Consider the following 21,240-nt stretch of genomic DNA (forward strand, 5'->3'; position numbering starts at 1 on the left):
ATTATGTCTCAAAGTCTTGGCAAGAATTACACAGCAAAATCAAAGCATGCTAAGCAAAGTACTAACAGCAAATATAACCATATGTATGAAGCTTAAATGCTCTCTCTGTCCTCATCTGACTGTTCTGAAGTTTCACAATACATTGAAAAATACAGTTTCCAGTTTTGGATTACTGGTTTTTATGCAGAGGGAATGGAAATTATGTAACTGGACATAATTCTTTGAAACAGAAATGGAATTTCCTTACAAAACTAATGCAAAAAACATGTGTCCAAATGGTAAACTCCTGACCTCTCCAATGCCAATGAAGAAAGATTGGAGATCTTCATAGTTAAATAATCCCATTTACATTAGATTAAATGCAATTCTGGCAAATAGCATTCTCACCTTTAACTTCAGTTTCCATACTGTCTTAAAATTTTAGAAATAACAACCAAGTTATTTATTAAAAATTACTAGAAAAGTATTGCTTGTGCAACTTGCACAAATTGAGATTATTCTTAAAAAAGATTAAAAGTACCTTTCATTATTCTTTCTTATTTAAAATTTAAACCCAACATTTGACAACAATTAAAAATTTTAAGATAGTCATCCAATTTATTTGGTTTTAAAAAGCAAATTAAAAAAAATTCTTTTGCTTTTCTTTTCTTCCATATCTTATGTCTGATACCACAGGCAAAAGGCCAATGTCGGCTGCCAACGTTCAGCTCCTCCATTGACCTTGAAATTGTTCTAGGGTAGTTTCCTGTTGCATCAGGATACTCTGACTGAGATCTTGCTAAGGAGCATGGTCCTTCCTCTCTATTTACTTAATTGCAATTTACCTAGTAAAGACACCATTTTCTATTTTCTCTGATGGATGTCAGATATTATTTTACTTGGCAGACATCCAGTGAATGAAAGACTGTTCAAAAATGCCAGAGGGCTCAGTATGGTCTATACATATATCCTAAAAACATCTACTACAGGTCTGAATAAAAAGCACTGTCAGTCAAGCATCAGATAAATAACTAAGGCTTACTGAACAGAGGGGACAACAAGAGTTATGGTAACCATCCAGTGTTAGAGTCTATGAAACAATGCAGAAAGCTGGTAGAAGAGCATTTCTTAGAACTGCTTTGGGAATACTGTCAGGCATTGAATACATTCACCAAAAACAAATGGCAAATTACTTAACAAAAGCCTTAAGCTAAATTTTTCAGAGATACAGCCAACCCATGCTGTATTAGCATGAAGCACATGGCCTGACACCAGGACCAGGGAGACACTGAGAGCACCAGGCCTCTGACCACTAACAGTGCTTAGCTACTGCCTTGCTCACTGGCTCAATTTTGGTCTGTTCCATCTGCCTAATTCCCAGATTACATGCACAAGCAGTTCTGGGGCAAGTTTGCAGCTGCTACTGAAAAGCAGAACATGAAAGGCAGCATTAGAAAGGTCTCCACACACATCCCTCTAACCAGGAAGGCTTGGCACCATTCATCCCTGCCCTTATGCCACATCCCAGGATAAGCATGTGCTCTGTTTTTTATTAAAAGAAAAAAGTCACTTTAAATATATCTAACACTTTGAAAAGATTCACTAAATAGTGACTTTGAGGATCTGGAAGAGCCAAAGGCCTTTTAAGTATGCATGTGGCCAATCTGATTTGAAAGAAATTAGCCCTAGAGCAGCATTTAGGGCTTGAGCCATTTTTACCTTTGTGATGGAAAACATGTATACTCTCCCTTCTTCCTTCTTCAGGTCATTCATAAACATTGGTGCACCCACAAGCAGCACATCTGTCACAGAATCCCTGTCAACATCAACTGAACACACCACACTGCCAAAGTAGGAGCCAATCTGAAATCAGAAGTAAATAGATTGTCGCTGTGTATGGTTTTTCTAAATCATGTTTTAGCACCTGATTCAGAAAACTTACATCCAGTAATATTCCAATGCTACTGAATGTTGAGGAATTAAATTATTTTGTAGCATGCTCCATTGTTGGAAGAATCATATCCTTACACATATTTCACTATTTCTGTCCCGTAGTTGCTATGGCTTTATCACTCAGCAATACAAATACCAACAGAAATTAAGATATGGGAGGTATATATTTTTAATAACTGCACATGAAACTATCCAGCCTCTGATCTACTCTCAGATTTGTCTTAAAGATGATACCAAAACCAACTAATACCATTCCTCTTTTCCAAACAGAGAAAAAGTGATTGCGTTTCCATATCTGCCTTCTCATGTCAGCTACTTCATAACTTCTCAGGCAGAGCAGAGTTTACTGAATGTCCATCTCCTGATTTGTATTGCTGGCAGAAGGATACATTAGTTAGATTTGTATATTATCTTCTGCCACTAATTGGATGACTTCCTAAAATACTGTTTAAGAGTTAACCTAACCTCATTGAAATAGTCTAGTGGCAGAGAAAAGTTCAAGTGGATTGTAAATGCTTTGAGACAAAGAGGAATTTTCAAAACAAATTGCAATTTACTGCTGGGTCAATAAAAAAACGATTCCTGAAAGTCTGTATTCATAACCAAAATATACTTGCCTGCTCTCCTCTCTGTGATTGCACAATTGCAACATTACCATCACTGTCAACATTATAAACCACCACTCTGCCAGTGTAGTTGGATCTTGGTGCACCAGCAACAAAATAGACAGAGCTCATAGTTGAGAGAACAGCAACAGAATAACCTGGGTATAGAAGTCAATATTTAACATATGTGAGAGATCTGCAATTACAATTTATCAGCTGGTTAGCCATAAAGGCACAGAGGATGAGTCAATCTGGTATGTTAATTGCACAGAGTGGCGATTCCACATGGGAAGTTATGCTGTCACATATGCATAATATTTGCAATATTCTGCTGGAGAGAACAATGACACACAGATCAAGTTGAAGCAGGTCTACAGAATAACACAATAGCTTAGCCTATTCAGTAAAATGTAGACCACAAAAATGTCATGCTTATGAAGGAGACAGGGAAAAAACGTGCAAAGAGTATCCTTGGAAAGGAGAAATAAAGAGAAATATGAGATGAATGTTTGAACCAGTCTTCAAACTAGGGAGGAACACCTAGCTTCTGCAAAGTTTGCAGTGCATTTTCCCACAGCTCACTAAACCACAGACCAGTGGTTTGTCTGAATAGAAGAGGCTATATTAACAGCTTGTCAGCTGAAGGGCTGATTGAAATTCTTTGAACATTTTAATGCTCATTACCATTATTTTAGCATTTATTTGCTTTCAGGAAATGTCATTTAATACTTGTAAAAATGTAAACATGTATTAGCAGTATAAAGCTAGCATTAGTACATACTTTAGATTTCTGTGGTTTAGTTCTAGCAAATTTATTTTAAGCAAAGAAAACAAAGTCATTCTTTATAAAGTCTACAGTTAATAATAAAATGCCAGTGATAGGACAGAATATGCAGATCTTTAGCAAGCTTCAGAACAATATGAGGAGCAGTCTAACAGGATTATGGCTTGATCTTTACATCACACTAGTCTAATTCAGATTTTTTGTTCAGACACAGGGTGAGAACAACTTTTGTGACTGAAAGTTCAATGAGCAACAAAATGAGATTTTATTCTGCAAGTTAAGTTCGCACCTTCCTAATCAATGCAGAATACAATAATTTGAAGTGAGTGGGTGCCATGCGGAACAGGGGCTAATTGAGCAGGCTGTGATGTTCTAGTGGCCCTTTAACTTACACTCTTCCACACTGGTGAGAAAGAGCTGGCATGGAGATCTACTGGATGACAGAAAGTGGAAGGGAAATAAAGGGACAGAAAAGGCAACAACATTGGTTGCTCCAAAAAGATTAAAGAAAATACACTGATACTGCCTCGTAGAGAAAGAAAATTACCTGAGTTTTTAAAAATTATTAAGAAAATGAAGTAAGACAAAGTCTAAAGAGGTCATACACGCAAAAAGAGCTACTGCTCATTTGCTTGGGTTTAGAATTATTAATTTTGTTGGATGCAAGTAATGCTGAGCCATAATGGAAAAAAAAGAGTATGTTAGTTGCAAAAAGAGCACATTATTAAATATCTTTAAGAATGAGAAAGTCATAGATGCTTAATGTATTAGCATTATTCAGGGATGGAACAGCAGAGTAGGCGTGTTGAAAAACAGTTACTGAAAACAGTTCCAATGATCTGAGAATACAGACTGGCTTTATTGGGTCATAAAAGCATGTCAAAAATACACATGGAGATTGAAAGTAAAATCTCTATTGAGTAGCAGCAATATTCAAAATCTATAAACTGAACTGGAAAAGGCTAAGAGAACAGCAAGCACACATGAAACAACAGAAAGTCAATCAGCTTCTCATCCACATTGAACTGTGTAACAGAAGCAACTCATAATGATCAGTATGATTCACTAAGCAGTCTTTTCAAATCCCATGATTTATTATTTCTCTGTGACTGTGCTGGTTTTGGATGGAATACAGTTAATGTTCTTCACAGCAACTGGTGTGGAGATGTGATTTGGATTTATGCTGGAAACAGTGTTGATGACACAGGGATGTTTTAGGTACTACTTGAGCAGTGCTCACACAGCGCCAAGGCCTTTTCTGCTCCTCTGTGTCCCACCAGCGAGGAGGCCGGGAGGGGTCACAAGGAGCTGGGAGGGGACACAGCCAGGGCAGCTGTCCACGAATGACTGCAGGGATGTCTCGTTCCATAGCCTGGTATGCCCAGCATGTAAAGCTGGGGGAGGAAGGAGGAAGGAGGAAGGAGGGCATGTTCAAAGTGATGGCATTTGTCTTCCCAAGTCACAGCTGTGTGTGTTGGAGTCCTGCTGTCCTGGGGTTGGCTGAACACACCTGTCTGCCCATGGAAAGTGGTGGATAAATCCCTTGATTTGCTTTGCTTGCATGCTTGACTTTCACTTTCTCTGTCTGTATCTCAACCTAGAAGCTTCCTCACTTTAACTCTTCTGACTCCCCCATTCTCATTTTCCTTAAGAGGATTGACTTGAGTGGCTGCTTAGCTGCTAGCTGGGGTTAAACCACAGCAGTGACAAAGACTGATTTTGCTTTTTTTAGTAGGATTTTTTTTAAAATTCAAGTTTTTATTCAATGAACTGCTGACAAGTAAAAAAGAATCTTTTTTGACCAAAAATTTTTTCACATTCTCAAAGAATTTTTTAATACAAATCTGGCTAGGGGAGAACCTTCCAACTTACTTAATATCTTAATCAAGGTTTCATACATTTCCAGATTTGTATTTCAGCCCCTTACCTAGATATGAGCTATGATTTCTGTCCTGTAGAATCTTCTCAAACACATGGCTTGGAAAGGTGATGGCTCTGTCTGAAGACTCCTGAACTACTGTTCCACTCCAGTCATAGGCCCCAACTGCACCCAGCAGCAGAACATCCTTTAAAAAAGGAAAGTCTACATTTTAGAACTACCTGATTTAGAAAAAGTGTGATCAAAGCTGAAGGTCCTATGCATAGTCTCCTACATCACTGTGTCTAAGCCAGTGATGCAGACTAAAGCCTGCAGGCAGCTGATTGGAGCAACTATGAGCAGCAACTCTGTCCCATTATGAGGGATCATCACCCTTCTGCTGCAAGAGGATAAGTAACTGCTTTGGTTCCCATGGAACTGCAACTCATGATAAAATGGGCTTATTTAAACACTGTGATAATTTCCTATGTCTGTCCACACTGGGCTTGTGCTTGCTAAATCCATGCTTTTATGCACCCATGATCCTCAGAAGACTGAGGATCACACAAATGCAGCTGTACAAAAAAGCTAAAGTCCTTTTTCTCGACAACAAAAGTGCCAATGACAGCACAGAAAAGCTGATGTGAATAGATACAGTTTAATTCATTACATAAGGAGATGTTCTTGAGAGAAGAGTTAAATCTAAAATCCAAATTAGCATGGCTCATTATACAGAATACTTCATACAGAAACACTTAATCTTATACACAGAAAACAAACATAGTTCAGTTTACTCAAGTTATTAAAATTCTTCACTAAACTGACACACTGTTATAGAAAACTGAAATAAAATTGATTGTTATTTTCCTAAAAAAATGCTCATATTTTTATCTTTTTTTTTCCATTTCTTAGGATCAACTGCTTCAAAATTTAAAACTTCAATTTGTGCAAATACAAATTCAGTTTTATAAAAATTATTTCATTCATCTTTAAGTGTTTTGAGAAAGAAACAATCTTCTGGTATTTTCAGTTGAAAACTGATTGAATCACATTTGGATTTTATAAGAATGACTTATTTGATAATCTTGAAATTGATTAGCACTAAAATATATCTAATATTTTGGTTCTAATTTTTAAGTGAAATATGCTTTAAACAAATATAATTAACTTTATAATTTATAGAGAAATTATTTTCTCTAAAAAGAGATAAGATTTGATTTATTTATATTTTGGTGGCTGCCTACCAGCTTTACAATATAGCTAGTCAGAAACAAGGAGGATTTATATTTTTCTTGCTATGTGATTCAGAAATCACTGCAATTATTGCATTAACACATCTCAAAATTAGTACCTGAAACAAACTATAATACAACTATACTTATTAATACATATTTAAGTAAAAAAATGAAACAATAATTTGATATACTCCTGCTTATAAAAAGTTTTAAAACTGGACACTCTGTTTTTGTTCCTCTTTTCTTACACTCATGTGTAAATATGTGCACCTATTTGTACCATTAAATAATTAAACTCACATACCTTTTTTTGTGAGTAGTATGCACTGAAGCCCACCTGTGACATTTCCATTTGGAAGGTATCACCTTGGTCAGTACCTGGTAAAACAGATATGCATATATGGTTATCTCTACGTAAACACACAAAATCCAATGTTGCTGCCTCTGAGTTTAGCTATATAGGGGCTGTGTATATCCACCAATTTGGCTAAAGCATTTACAAGCAATGGAAATCAGAGCTGGTAAAGAGTAGAAAATTGGAGGATTTAATGGCAAATTGATAAGATGGAGCCAAGAGCCATGCTATAAGTCTCTTCCAAAAAAAGGGCAGAAGGTGATGCTCAAGATGGTTTGAATCAATTTGCACAGTCTTGCCGTTGTGGCTGGTCTCATTTTGTGTTTCCCAGGAAGCATTACCACCCTGAAATTAACAGCTTTAATGACTGTATATTCACAACTTCCAAGCAGAATAGGATTTTTTATTTTCGTATAGGACTTAAAAAAACATGTTGGAATTGTACTGTGACATCCATTTCCTAAGCTAGATTGATAGGAATTCAGTGGGAGCACTCAGTAAAAATACTGATTCTCTTGCTTTGAGTAGTAGCATGGGCCTAGCAAAGAATAAATGAAGGTGAAAGAGAAGGGAAGATTTCTTCCTGAGCACAGGAAAGTGGCAGACATAAGCTTCTTAGGGAGTTGAGGGCGGGTTACACATCTCCAAGGCAAGATCTGAATTTAACTTAAATTAAAAAGCTGGCTTTTGGGATAGCCAAAGTACCTCTGTGACACCTTTGCAACACCTTCCTCTGAGCAATACACAGGAGTGTGGGTGGTACTAGGGAAGGGGCCTGGTAGGCACCACACAAATTGCTTTTTGAGTTCTGTAACCCAGTCTGCTGGTTTGCTTTGTTTGGGTTGTGGGTTTTTGTTGGCTTGGTTTTTTTGTGTTTTGTTTTCTTTTTGTTGTTGTTATTTTTGTTTGGTTTTGGTTTGTTTTTTTTTGTTGTTTTTCTTTTTTTAATTTAAAATATCTTAGGATTCACACAGGTAAAGCTCAAAAGCATAAAGATGCCTTTATTCTTCTGGTGGTAAAAAATACATTTGGTTGCATATGGAAAAACTCCCAAGCCTGAAGCCCATGATATGATAGAAATTTTCATTAGCTGGGGAATGTTTTCCCCAAACTGCATAAATTAACTTAAAGCTCAGGCTAATTAGGGGTGGAGTAGCTGGGGGAAAAACTATGAAAACCAGAGCCCTCCTGGTGAGCAGGGAGCAACCTGCAGCTCAAGCTACCCCCTCACTTTCACAATACTGCACCAAACTGAAGCTAAATAAAATCCTATTCTTGTCAGCTGGGAGAATCTTATCTAATTTTTCAAAGATGTCGAGTATTTTACCTTCTATACTAAAAATGCGTTCTCCAAGTGTTCCTGCTTCTTCCAGCAGTGCAGCCTCAGACGACACATTGAAGAAATACTTTTCTGTTGGGTGACTAGCAATTCCCTTGATTTCTTTAATTAAGTTTTTAGTATCAAGTTCATGCCTTATTAAGTATCCCAAAACCTTGTGTTGAGAAGCAAAGAACAAAATAAGAAGAGAGAGATCATGGTGCTACTTAATTTCCTTCTGTATTATATTAGCAAATATTCTACATAGTTTTAAAAAAGTTACCTTTATTCATATTACTAAGTTGCTTATTAGAGTTCGTTCCTATTCATACAGGGACCATTCATACAGGAAAAGTACATAATGCTTGGCAAGGGAGCAAATCACTGAAGTTGCTCAGGCAATTCTAGTCTTGCTTTTTAATCCAGTGAAAAGACCAGAATTTCCAACAGTTCAGAGGATTAATGTGACTTTGCTTCAGTCTCACTAGCGTAACAATGTGTGCATTACATACCACTTTTGTATAAAACATGTGCTTTGATACATCCATAACAAAACAACCTCTCAAACATGCAGTAATGTATAATTTCAGTATTACTTACAGCAATGCCAAATCTGGTTATATTGTCTTCATTGCATTTACCTATCACTGTTTTCAAGTTGGAGCCATCATGTGATTCACCGTCTGTCACAACAACCATGACTTTTGTGGCAGTCGGGCGTCCTCCCGACTCAGCTGAGAAGGCATACTGTCTGTTATAAAACATTGTGTTTGTCACACATCAATCCACAATGGATGGAATCCAGCACATATACTGTAACGGATGTGTCCATCACTTAGAATTAGAACAAGTTACTTCTGTAGTGCATAAGAAGCAACTTGGAATGCCAACAGGAATCGGCATCACCAAGCTCAGACAAGAATGGAACAGATTTAATAATAGGCTTCTCAATACTACAGCAATTATTGACTCCACTGTAAGCTGAATCTGTTCCTATGCCAAATTCTCAGGTTCATTTGATTCAGCATGTATTTTGGCCTCGAGTTCTGTACTTGATTAAACTTCAAAACAGCATCTTCTGTTGAGAAATTGACCTAGTTTGTATATGTTCCCAGAGCCTAAAACATTGGTTTAAATTTTCCCTATTTTTTCACACTCATGGTGCTGCAGTGACAAACAGACAACAGACAAGAGGGTTTATTTTCTCTGCAATCAACCAAAGCCTGATCTGCAAACACAATTGTTACTGGGCCCACTGAATCCCTGGATAAACTTTACTTTTTTCAGTGATTTTGTATCTTTCCTAAAACCTTGTCTGCTCTGATGCACTGTCACATTTAGAGATATGTGACATAACAAGCAATTCTCTTGGGTGCTAGAATTCCTTTAGAGCAGAGTTCAACCCAATGGTTAACAATATGCTTTTCAGCAATTCTAGTTTACATATTCCTGTACCAGTCTGCATGGGACACTGTAAATGTACCTGATGGATTCTGCCTAGTGCTGGGAACCTACTCCAGAGGTGCTGGGTACATGGTCTTCCAGTGGGAATGAAATTCAGGATGTTCTCATTGTCATGTAAGTTATAATAGTTGCACAGTAAATCATCAATGCATCTCACCTTGCATTGTCAATGGCTTTGAAAGTATTAGTGAGATCTCCTCCCTTCTGAAATGTTCTCTCCATTGCTTTAACAACTTCATCCTTGGTTTGGTATGTATTCAAGTTGAAGACTACTCGAGGATCATTAGCATACTGAATTAAACCCACCTATGCAATTAAAAAAATGGTGTTAGATTATGATGCTTTACAATTAGTTACATAGAATCATGGTGATTGCTTATGCATCAGGCTGGTGTAAAAAGTCTGCAAATGCACAGTTCCCTTTCAACACATATGCAACCAATTAATATTAACACATTTGAAAAGCAAAGAAAGCTAAAATGCTCTTGCACTTTGTATCATTTGTTATGGGCTACAGTATGTTACTGCAAATGATCTGAAATAGTAGACATTAAATGTTTGCTTGGTTACTTCCGGAAGGGCTGATGGATAGCAATATACAAGGAGCTCCGGGAAAAAAACAGAAAATAGCAATAGTTCTACAAGCTGACAGCACCTTAGTCTCATCTCTTCTAAGGAAGTCCTAAAGGTTAGTTACTTTACAGCACTGCAAACCCTACTTGTTTTTAATATAGGTGAAACTAAAGATGTAAGATAAGATGTGCATTTAAAAGAAAGGGAAAAAAGAGAAGATGCAAAAGGTGAGGTTCAGAAGGAACTGAGCAGGAAGCCTAGCTTTTAAGCACCTCACTTCCAAAGTAGCCAAAGGAAGAAGGCAGCCTTTGGGAGAGAGATTTCCAGTGCCCCAGTCTTTGTTCTCAGAACTGTTTGGGGAAAATGGACAACTGTAAAGACAGAATATGTTTAAAACAAAAAAGGCAATAAAATTTTCCTTACCATCATCAAATCAAAAGGAAAAAAACCCCTCAAAGATCAGTGAGTAAAGCATCAGGAAAATTTCCTGTTTTAAAGATGCAGCAGTTGGAAAGTAAGAGTTATATGAAAAGTCCATTAAAAGTATGTTCTACTTTTATCACATCCCCAAAGACTATTTTCAACTACTTTTACATCTAATGCGTGAAAGAGATCTGACTCCCCTAGATGAAACACAGACTTCTATTTCAGCTAATTTATATTTTGGATCAAATTACTAATATGTTTTGAAATAGGATAACCATGAGATAAAATTCCAAACACTGAGTAGGATAACCAAGTAGGATAATCTGTGGCTTTGCTTGAGGTACTCTAGTTACACAAAATCATGCTTGGTTTTCTTTAAAATTGGTTGGTTTACATTTTGTTTGGGTTTTTTTGGTCTTTCTCAAATATGTCTTTAACTTACCTGGGTCTTGTTAAGGCCTATGTCTAAGCCTTGTACAAATTTTTTCAAAAATGCCCGCACTGCATCCCAGGGATAAATGCTGTTTGACTCATCACAAACCACCACAACATCTATAACAGAGGAACACTCTAAAACAAAAATAGGAAACGGACATTAAATGCATCTGCAGTCTCAATATACTCCTCAGTTAAATCCAGAGGTGCCTATTTAGGTTTCACACAGGCAAAATTTCAGATCAGGAGGCTTTGCCAGAATGAGAACTCAATAAGAGCATACGCAGGTTTTAAGCCAGCACTGGCATAATATATCTGTATACAGAGGATTAAGACCATATTTGCATCAGCATTGGATCACAATTTGTCAGTCTTTGCATATCAATCCCAGGACTTTGTTTTTGGCACATACTTTTTTCTTTAAGATATCAAAATTAACAGTCATCAACACAGTATCTCTTGATTTTGTTTGATATGTTTGCTTGTTTGTTTGAAATTGAATCTGTTTTGGACATGTTGCCTTACTTTGAAGAGCTGGAGAAAAGCTTCTTAGGATCTCAAAACTTGGGCTGATTTCCGAACAAACTCCTGTTGCGTAGTACTGTCTTCCACACTGCTGTGCCCACAAGGGACCACAAGTCTTAAAAAAATAACAGCAGAAAGAAAGGATAAAAATAACAGATACTTGTCTCACCGTACCTATACACAGCCACCCCGGCAGGACGGCAGGCACATGGATCAGCGCGGCTCCGTCGGTGTGGGCGCAGCCGGCACCCCCCGACCAGCTCCTCGGGAGCGCAATTCCCGCGGGCCCGCTGCAGCGCCGCCGCCGGCCGCCAGGTGGCGGCAGCGCCCCGCGCGGGAGCCGGGCGGGACGCGGGCGGGACGCGGGCGGGACGCGGGCGGGACGCGGGCGGGACGCGGGCGGGAGCCGGGCGGGACGCGGGGGCGGCAGCTCGGAGCTCTCCGCAAACCTCCTCCCAGCGGGAATTCGCCTGGCAGGCACAGGTTCGGGCTGCACCACCTCCCGCCTCGCGGTGAGCACCGGCCCATTCGGCCACACCAGCGGGAGAGGTCCGCCCCCGGCCGCGCATCCCCCCAGCTACGTGTTTTATTGGCTTTGGGGGAAAATGGCCCTGCTTCGCTGCTGGAAACAGTCCCCGGAAATAGAAGTATTTTCAGCTGGATCAGCCTGCTGTCATTTACGTCTTTATACATCTTTATATGTACTGATAGCAACCACATATTAAGATGGTATCTTGCCGTGAGAATATAGGGGGAGCTGTGTGTGTGTGTGTGTGTGTTTGTGTATGTGTGTGGGTTGGGGTGGCGAGTCGGTGTGGGTGTATTTCCTTGTTCAAAGAAAACATTATAAACTCGAGGAAATAAATATAACCTCTACATAACCTCTCTCCAACCGTTCTGTGAGAAATTACAGCTTCCTTATATATACACTCTGGTTGCACCAGCCTTTATTTAGGAAAAGAGGGACTTTTCTCAAGAATACTAGAGGGCAGAAAAAAGTAATTAAATTCAAAAGTAAGTCGAAAATGAGCTAAATCACCCACTGGTTTCTCACTGAGAGACAGCATCAAACTACCCTAAGATATTTGACCAGATGGCGGATTTTCTAGATGAGAAAGGAAGTATATCCACATTATCTGATCCTGAGATAAGTGCTTTTTTTTAGCTGCTACACAAAGCATGGTTAGTTCATACTGAAAAAGACAGATTTTTAGACAGGTGAAAGGTACAAAATAAATCATCTCTTTGAAGTCGGAGGAGAGTTACTAGCCTTTAAAATTAATAAAAACTTCTTTTTAGATCAGTCTTATTTGCCCATTTTCTAACTTTTTTTTCTGTATTGGTGGTAGTTCAAGACATATCGATCTTGGAGCAAAAAGCAAAAATGTTCTAATAATTTTTGTTGATCATCCGAGGAACAAAAAAGAGGAGAAATTAATGTTCTAGCATTTGCTTAAGTCAGAAATTTAAGATGCATCATTACTGAAGGGGAGATCACATATCAAGGACAGATGAACTTGAAAGGCAAAAAGTTATAAAGGGGCAGAGACTTGCCCTTCAGGACTAACATTAAGAAATTGGGCATAAACTGGAAGGTAATTGAATGGAAGGGAGAAAAGCACATGGATTGGGCACTGGATGACTGCAGGGTGTCTGCAAACATGCAGCCAGGATACAAAGCAAATATGGCTTAAAGATGTGTGACAAGAAGCTGTTGAGTTGGAGAAATACCAAATACACTGTAGTGCCCGGGAAATACTCAAATGGAATACAGCAGAGACCTGATCACTGATGTTTGAGAGAGACATATTTTAAAAAGAACATTTCAGTCAAAAAACTCTGTATTTGTTTAGCAAGGCAAAGGAGAAAGGTGGTTGTGGGCTGTCAGATAGAAAAGGGAGATTTTACATGCAGGGAGATGAGAGCTGCTGCTTTCAACTAAAGGCACAGCACTGCCCAGTAAACAACCTGATAAAAATACAGATTGGAAATCCAGAAAAACTTTGTTAACTGTCAGTGAAATTCTTCTGCACCTCTCCAACAGGACTAAGCATGCCTCAGAAAAATGTAATGAACGTGTGGGAAATGACTGCCTTGCACTTAGAATACCTGTGGGAAGCAATCCCCTGCCATCCAACAGCCGAACCAGCAGGACTCAGGAGCTGCAGCACAGACATGCCAGCCTGAAGTCACATTCCCAAGCCAAAGAGCCCAGGACTGAGCACCGGGACAGGCAGATGGAGGCTGAGAGAGGCCACAGGAGGAAGGAGAATGGTGAGCTGGGAGGAGGAAGCCCTGAAATAACCCCCAAAGCCACCACACAGGCCAGCTGCCACAGAGAGAGTCTTGGAGCAAAGTCCCAGCTGGAAGCAGCTTGCAAACACAAACAGGCAGTCCACACATTGGGTTCAATACCTGCCACAACTAAGCCATGGGGCTTTTGGTATTTGTTGAGGTTGAGTCACAGATAAGCACCTGTCTCCAGTACCTCGTTCTCCTTATGTCAAAAAAAGAACTCCTGTTGATGAAGATGTGACTGTTTATGTCTTAGAATTGAACCTGGCTTTTTGTGGGTTTGTTTCTTTTTTTTTTAAATCCATGCAATTTAAGAAGACTCAATCAATAACGTGGATCAGGAAATACTTTTTATTGGAGAGAAGTTCAAAGATTATTAGAAAACACAAATTTCCCTGCATGAGCTATTTTAAAACAGTGAAGTTACTCATACTAACTAAAAGTCAATGCGCATAGGACATTAACAGTAATTGAAAGTATTATTCAGGAGAGAGAATAAGATTTTTTAATCAAGACCTTTTCAAGACACAAGTCAGGAAAATTACTGTTGCTGTAGTTTGAAGTTATGAATAACTTTACTCATCACATGAGATCTTCTGGAAAGGTTGGAATTAGGCATACTTTAAGTACTTCAGTGAACTGAACTACTTGTTAATGAATATAATAAATACTTGAATACTTTTGTGATTACTAGGAAGACACATTGAAAAATACAAAGCATAAGAACAGCCTAGAGCTCTTCTCTCTGTATTTTGTTGTTTTACTTACGTACTGCACATGGCTACATCAATCTGAAATACACCTACACACCAAGAGTTTTCATGCTTATGATTAGGATCATAAAATAGCATTAAAGAGGCATTCATTTCCTTTCAAGTAAGAATTCTATTTTGCAGGCTCCAAGGACAGTAGTTTGTGAAATATACTCTGAGAAAATGACAAGGTCACTAACCAAATAAATACATGACAAATCCAAGGGATCAGAAATACTGACACCTCAGGAGAACAGTGCCTGTGCAAGTGTGAATGATAGAGGAGAGATTATATAAAGTCCACTGAAAGTACAATCAGAACTATACAAGACTGCATTAAATAATTTAATGGTGGAAATATTCTTGCCTATATTGTCTGACTTAAATTACTGAGACATTTATTAGTATAAGATGTTTAGATAAACAACAAAGGAGAGATCTCACAATTTTCCTGCATTAATGATATATTTCACAATTTATTTTGGACCCTAGGTAATTGCAGTGGGATATACAAATCCATGCTCCAAAATAAAATACATTTAGCTTGGACTTATGAAAAAATGTGGAGAACTCTGGTTTCTTAATTCTCTTCAGAAATTTCTGTGTGCACTACATATGATCTTGATACATACCAAAAATACTCCAGTTTTTGAGTTCTGTATCAGAGTCAAGCCAAGGTTCATGTCGTCTTTAATTTCAGTCACATTTGGAATATTTATTAAAGCTGAAATAAAATTAGATTACATAATTGCAGAAAAATAAATGAGATTTAGAAGCAATTTACAAACATAGAATTTGTTTCAAAAACTTGATTTTTCATAATCTAAGGTGGCTTTTCCAAATGGCTGCATACAATTCCAAGACAAAAGAAACAAAAGCCAATCTTTGGGGGAAAAAATTGCTAACCATCAAATATAGAGACTGATTAAGTATGGCCTTTTAGAGTATCTTCCCTCAAGAGAGCTGAAGGCAAAAGAGAGGAAGAAACAATCTACCTATTGCGTGTTTTTGGCTGGCTGAGTAGATGCAGCTGAGTAGCTACTGTTAAATTCCTCAGGACACCAGACTCCTCTGATCCAGTATCAGGCTTTAGACAAAAAACTGGAAGGGACAGCAGAGGGCAGAAATTATCTGCACCACAAATAAACAGAAAGGAGGCATCTCAGCACACCCAGCTGGCTCATATTTTCACTGTATCCAAACTTGCACTCCATTTTATAACAGTTTGCAAACACAGACACACATGCCTACCTGGTTTAGGGAGGACAGGGACAGGCACCCGCTCCTGGATGCCAGCAGGGAGCTTGCACCCACCATCTTTGGGACCCACAGTGCTCCTGCCCCTTGGCTGGAGGGTAAAGACCCCAGGTGCTCCAGTGGGTGACACTGAGACCCCAGTGCCTCCAGCAGCTGGAACCACCTGGCCTGAGTACAGTGGCAGGCACCAATTTTTGCTCAGACAGACACATCTCATCAGTGCTGAGGCCTTGCAACACACACACACACCTCCACAGAATCTGAGATCATGCAGACAGATAGTTAATGAAAGTTTTAATAAGGTAGACTGGCCTCGTACAAACGCAAGGGAAAACTGAACATGTGCAGCAAGATACTGTTAGTTAGAACGTACCTTGTAAATTCAATTTTTTACATGTGTTTTTGGACACACCAACAGGACATGCATATATATCTCCAGTTCTGTTCACAGGATAGCCACTCCAGGGTGAACCAACTAACAGCCTAAAGGAAAAGGAACTTCATTAGGTCCTTAACCATATTGAAAAAGTTCAGCAGCATTGCATGGCACAATATGGGTACCAGGTAGAGAAGCTTTCACGAGCACCCAAGGCATTCAGGTGTAGTAATCTTCTCCAGAATTGTTCTGAAGCTTTACTTGCATGTCAATACACTGCACTGGATTCACCAGGGGCAGCTTTGGTGGAGAAGAATGGGACAGTCTTTGGGGATTCATCTGCCTTTCAACACGTATACCATTTTTAATGTGATATTATGTCATAGGTCAGAAGAAATACAGTGAAGGTACTAATATACATAGAAACATAAAAATATATATGTTAGGGATCAAGATACATATTACTTATTGTTCCATCAGCTAATGGTTAACTGATTCCTTTTACATTATTCTTTTAACTGATGGAAGCATTTTCTACAGGATCTTCTCAGCAACAATAAAACACTTATGTCTGAGCTTGAGCACTACCACACCTCTGAGTCAGAAAGAAAATACTGCAGGTTTTAACAATATGCTCCATAAAGTCTGTAATCCTGAACAAGAAAGTTAATACTTATGATAATTTTGCCTGCAACAAAAAGTGATTCATGTTCTCTGACTCATTTGTTCATCTGCCATAAGGTTTCCCCCCCAACATCTGCTCAAGACTCTTATCTGAAAGCCTTCACAAAACTGTTTAGTTCACCTTCTTGGAAAACTGCTTAAGGACACATATGTTTCATCAAAGGTCTCTAAATGATGGTCTCAAGGGTTATTAAAAATAAACCAGATTATTGAAAAGCAGGGACTGTGGGTGTTTGCTCCAGCAGCAATATGACTTTATTTTCAAACAGAACAATCCATGGTAGTAAGTAATGCATTTTGGAGACCGTAGGAAGACAAGCAATGGGGCCTCAATACAGAATATTGAATTAAATTAGAAATAATTTTTTTTTAGTCCATCAATAGGTTGTTTAAAGCAAAATTGCTATTCTATAAAATTTTACAGGTGGCTAACACAAATATATCTTGTGGTATTAAAATTGTGAAATTATTATATTTTAAAGCAATTTCTATATACATCATATTAACTTCATAGGGATCATCTGATTTTACTGATGTGATGTTAGTTTGAATAAAATGGTTATGACAATTAAGAGTTTTAGATGCATATGAAAGAGCTTTAGACCTTTTGAGTATGCTCAGAGAAAATACTGCTAAACTGCATTTTCTTTTTTAAATTTATTCCACCTTGATTAAACACAAATAACATTATTTTATCGATTCTGCTGGGGGTTTAGTTTCAGATTTCCTTTCTTGTGTGTCTGGGTATTTTAAGAATGCCTAATTCCTTCTCAGTTACCTTGTTGGAAAAAGGTGATCATGCAGGCAGCAGGAACAGGACTTTGTGTATTTCTAGCATCTCTAAATATGCAACTTAGCTTCATAAAAACACCTCTCTCTATCAAAACAATTGCAGTAAATGTGAGGAGGCCTCTAATTTTCTTGTTATTTTATGAATGTTTCTGAGCCTTTTCAGCACAGTGGAAACCAGAATCACCACAGCTTAGGACCAAATAAATAGAGCTCATAAGCAGCTACTGCACTGGTCGTGTGCCAAGAGATAACATAATCTGCAAATACTTGCAGACACAGAGGGCTGGAGTTGGTCAATAGTAGGAGGAAGAAGGAGGAAGAACAGGAGGAAGACATGGTGCTACACTCTCTCACCTTGCTAGGTACTACTGAGTTAGGTACAGGCATAAAATGCTAACTGGGCTGATGGGGGGGAAGGGTTAGGAGTCTGTGGAAAGAGGAAAGAGCTTTAAAATGGATGGTAACAATGTGTGTGCAGTATCTGAAACTGGAACAACTTTCCATCATTAACTGTCAAGCTGAACATTGCACTGTGTACATTTATAAACACTGGCAATTTTTTATTAAGTTTCCCAGAAAACAAACATATTTCAGTTCTTTCAGGATAACAGCTACTGTTCAGAAAATGGCCTTGTATCTTGGAAATACCCCCTGCATCCATTTCCATCCAGTCATGAAACTCACTGTGAATCTCGGTGTTGTGCTGGCACTGCTCTGCAGGCACAGGTTTTCCTGGGAGCCCAGAGCACACAGTTTCACTCACAAGAGTGAGTGAGAAGAGAAACAGAAGCATGCTTGAGCACTAGCTGACGCCAAATCCAAGCCTATCTCCAAGCTAACTCCAAGCTCCACCCCTGCTATTGGCATAGGAACAAGCATGATCCCTGCTCTAGCATTTGCTAAAAGCTGTTCTCTCCTTTTCAGCATGCATACTTTTGCTCATTCCATGGGCATTATTTGCCTCCTATTTTCCCTGCCCTCAACATTTACTGCAATCCAGACATCTGCTTATACCAAGGAACTATCACTTAAAACTTGATACTCACAAGATAATTTTACTTTTGCTACCCCTGAAACTAACAGTGGGGTTGGCTGCATGGTACAAACAGGAAAGATAAATGAGATGAACTTTTCTCATTTTAAATCCAGATTTAAATCTATGCCAAATAATGAAATTTAATTTTGTCTTTCATTTGTCCTGCACTCCTCACAGTTTACTGGGACTTACTTTATTTATTTTTCTGTGTTCCTTGTAGATTTGCAGTTTGTGAATCTCAATGTCATACCTATATTGCAGGCCAAAATATTGCCACTCCATACACAGAATTCACACTTAGAACTGACTGTTACTGAAAGTGATTTTCAGAAATCAACAGAGCTCTCAAACCTATGGCATTATTTGACTTAACTAGTCTAACCTGTCATCAATACATGCCTGAGAAAAAATTAGTAACCAACTTATGCCAAGCTTAGCCCTCTACTTTTAACTGCCAGCTTTAAAGGCTCTAGGAAATAACATGATTTCTATTTCTTTTGTATTCTTTGCCCTACTTAATGTTTAATACCAGCCTTAATCTATATAAAGAATCAGAAAGTTCTACTTGCTGATTAACATAAACCATTACAGTGGGGAGTTACACAACACTGCTCTGGGAAAATGCATGTGTATCTTTCTGAAACGTTAGAAGTGAAGACAGCAAAGGAGTATCTGGCTAGCATCCTGCTAACTACAATTTTTTTTTTACTGTAATTAGACAGGATACATGACACAAACCGAAACGGAATATATCAGGAAAGAATGCAAGAAAGCAGTACGGAAATACTTGAAAATTCTTGTTTCCAAATAAACTGTATCATGTATAGTGTATTATGGCTCTTTTTCAGCCATGAGTTAAATATTTATTCTTACAAAACCTCTTTATGTGTCCTTGCAGACCGTCTTTACAAAATACTATAGTGAGTATAATGTAATATTGCTACTGATGTTATTATTCATCTCCCTAATCATTCTACAAAACTGTGTACAAAGCAACGGCACTAGGAAGTCAAATGAAGTACAGCCTTACCACACAAGCTGTAGGAGTGGCAGATCAAAGTGCAACAGGAATTATTTCTGGGAAATTACACCATGACAAAGCCAGTAATCAGCAAACTGTGATGTAGCAGAAAGTAACATCAGAATTCATAGTAAAGGGCTGAGTTCCCAGCTGTTGCCAGAGCATGTTTTGTGTTTTCTAGTTTCTTTATTTTTTTCTTATTTCTTCTCTTCTTTTATTGTGTTGTGTTTTGTTTTCTAAACACAAAGATTGCTAATAGGAAAATAAGAGTAGAAAAGAACCTCTTAGATCATCTGGCCTTTTTCCTACAATTACAGGAAGTGATGAGCAGATATGAAGACCAGAAAACTCCTCATGCTCATAGAAGCTTCTCTGCACACACTAAAACACTTTTCACCATCTAAAACTTTTGATCCTTTTAACAAGAATTAGAATTTCAAAAACTACAGTGAGCTATAGCAAAAGAGTTTGAATGATAAACTCAGAAGTCCTAGAAAAAAACAACCAGAGCTTCTACAAGCAGGAAAAGGGCAAACTGTGGTGCATGCAGTCAGGGAAAACAAAACTGGGTAAAGAACTCAGCATTAGTAGTGGCTCTGGCACTGAAAAGACAGAGCTGCAACAATGGCAGCTTCTGTTAGGAGGGAAAAAAAATAAAAAAATTACCCTCCTCAAAAGAAATGGCCTTCCTCATTAAAATCTGAAAGCTTTGAAAATGTACTGATTTCAATTGAAGTACATACAGAAATGTGTCTTTTTGGCAAAATGTCTTATTGGTCTGAAGAGGCCATACAGAACCTCAGGAGAAAGGCCACTATATTTGGTGACCAGTGAACAGTAGGCAATGATTTCTCAAAATACTTTTGATAGTGAAATAATTATGAGATACATCAGTAAGTGCATTTTGTGCACTTGCTTATTTTGTCATTACTGACATTTGAGATGAAACAAAATATTTTAAGACAAAAATCCCACAATATAAATTCAAAACCAAAATAATTTTTAAAATTGCAAATTCTAAGCACACAGACACAGCTGAGCATGTGTCTGAAGACATGTGTATAGGAAAAAGCATTTCACAGCTATCTACAACTATTTCAATCTTCCTCACCTGAGGAAGCTATAAAATCAACTATCAGCATGAAGTAAATATGGCTACCTCTGAGGAATATACTGTCAGCTACTGTTCAGGGAATATGCATTCAAGATGAATTTGATAGGGTACAATCTGGCTTTCTAAAAAATTGTATTTATAAAACAACAGAAATTTAAGTCTCAATTTAAGATTTAAGATTTAAGACCTCTTGACAGGTAGAGCCACAGCATAAACTGAATTATGTTTCTATGGTGTCTAATTACTTGTGTGATGAACTGCTTTTCTAATTGACGAGTTTTCATTGGTATTCACAATTTTTCTCAAGTTCATTAAAGACTCCTGTTTTGAAATTTCCATCTGAAATTGTGAAAAGCTTGAGCTGTGCTTGACTTGCAAGTTTGTCCCTATTTATGAGTATCAC

The 21,240-nt window shown here is 38.1% G+C and overlaps 1 protein-coding gene across 4 annotated transcripts in view; it reads right to left on the reverse strand.

Moving 5' to 3' along the window:
• Positions 1 to 21,240, reverse strand: part of ITGA2 (integrin subunit alpha 2) — a 67,879-nt gene that overhangs the window by 23,852 nt on the left and 22,787 nt on the right. For 2 of the 4 annotated variants that reach the window (XM_021553879.3, XM_021553878.3), the window contains 11 exons: positions 16,188 to 16,297; positions 15,190 to 15,281; positions 11,511 to 11,625; positions 10,993 to 11,120; positions 9,709 to 9,857; positions 8,688 to 8,838; positions 8,097 to 8,262; positions 6,719 to 6,792; positions 5,249 to 5,387; positions 2,550 to 2,695; positions 1,699 to 1,842 (listed from right to left, as the gene is read on the reverse strand). In XM_021553879.3, the coding sequence (XP_021409554.1) occupies positions 1,699 to 1,842; positions 2,550 to 2,695; positions 5,249 to 5,387; positions 6,719 to 6,792; positions 8,097 to 8,262; positions 8,688 to 8,838; positions 9,709 to 9,857; positions 10,993 to 11,120; positions 11,511 to 11,625; positions 15,190 to 15,281; positions 16,188 to 16,297 (1,414 nt within the window). Of the gene's footprint in view, positions 1 to 1,698; positions 1,843 to 2,549; positions 2,696 to 5,248; positions 5,388 to 6,718; positions 6,793 to 8,096; positions 8,263 to 8,687; positions 8,839 to 9,708; positions 9,858 to 10,396; positions 10,496 to 10,992; positions 11,121 to 11,510; positions 11,626 to 15,189; positions 15,282 to 16,187; positions 16,298 to 21,240 lie in introns of those variants that run through there. The other 2 variants (XM_077790315.1, XM_031507342.2) reach the window with 2 other exon arrangements.

Source organism: Lonchura striata, chromosome Z, assembly GCF_046129695.1.
Source record: "Lonchura striata isolate bLonStr1 chromosome Z, bLonStr1.mat, whole genome shotgun sequence".
NCBI lineage: Eukaryota > Metazoa > Chordata > Aves > Passeriformes > Estrildidae > Lonchura > Lonchura striata.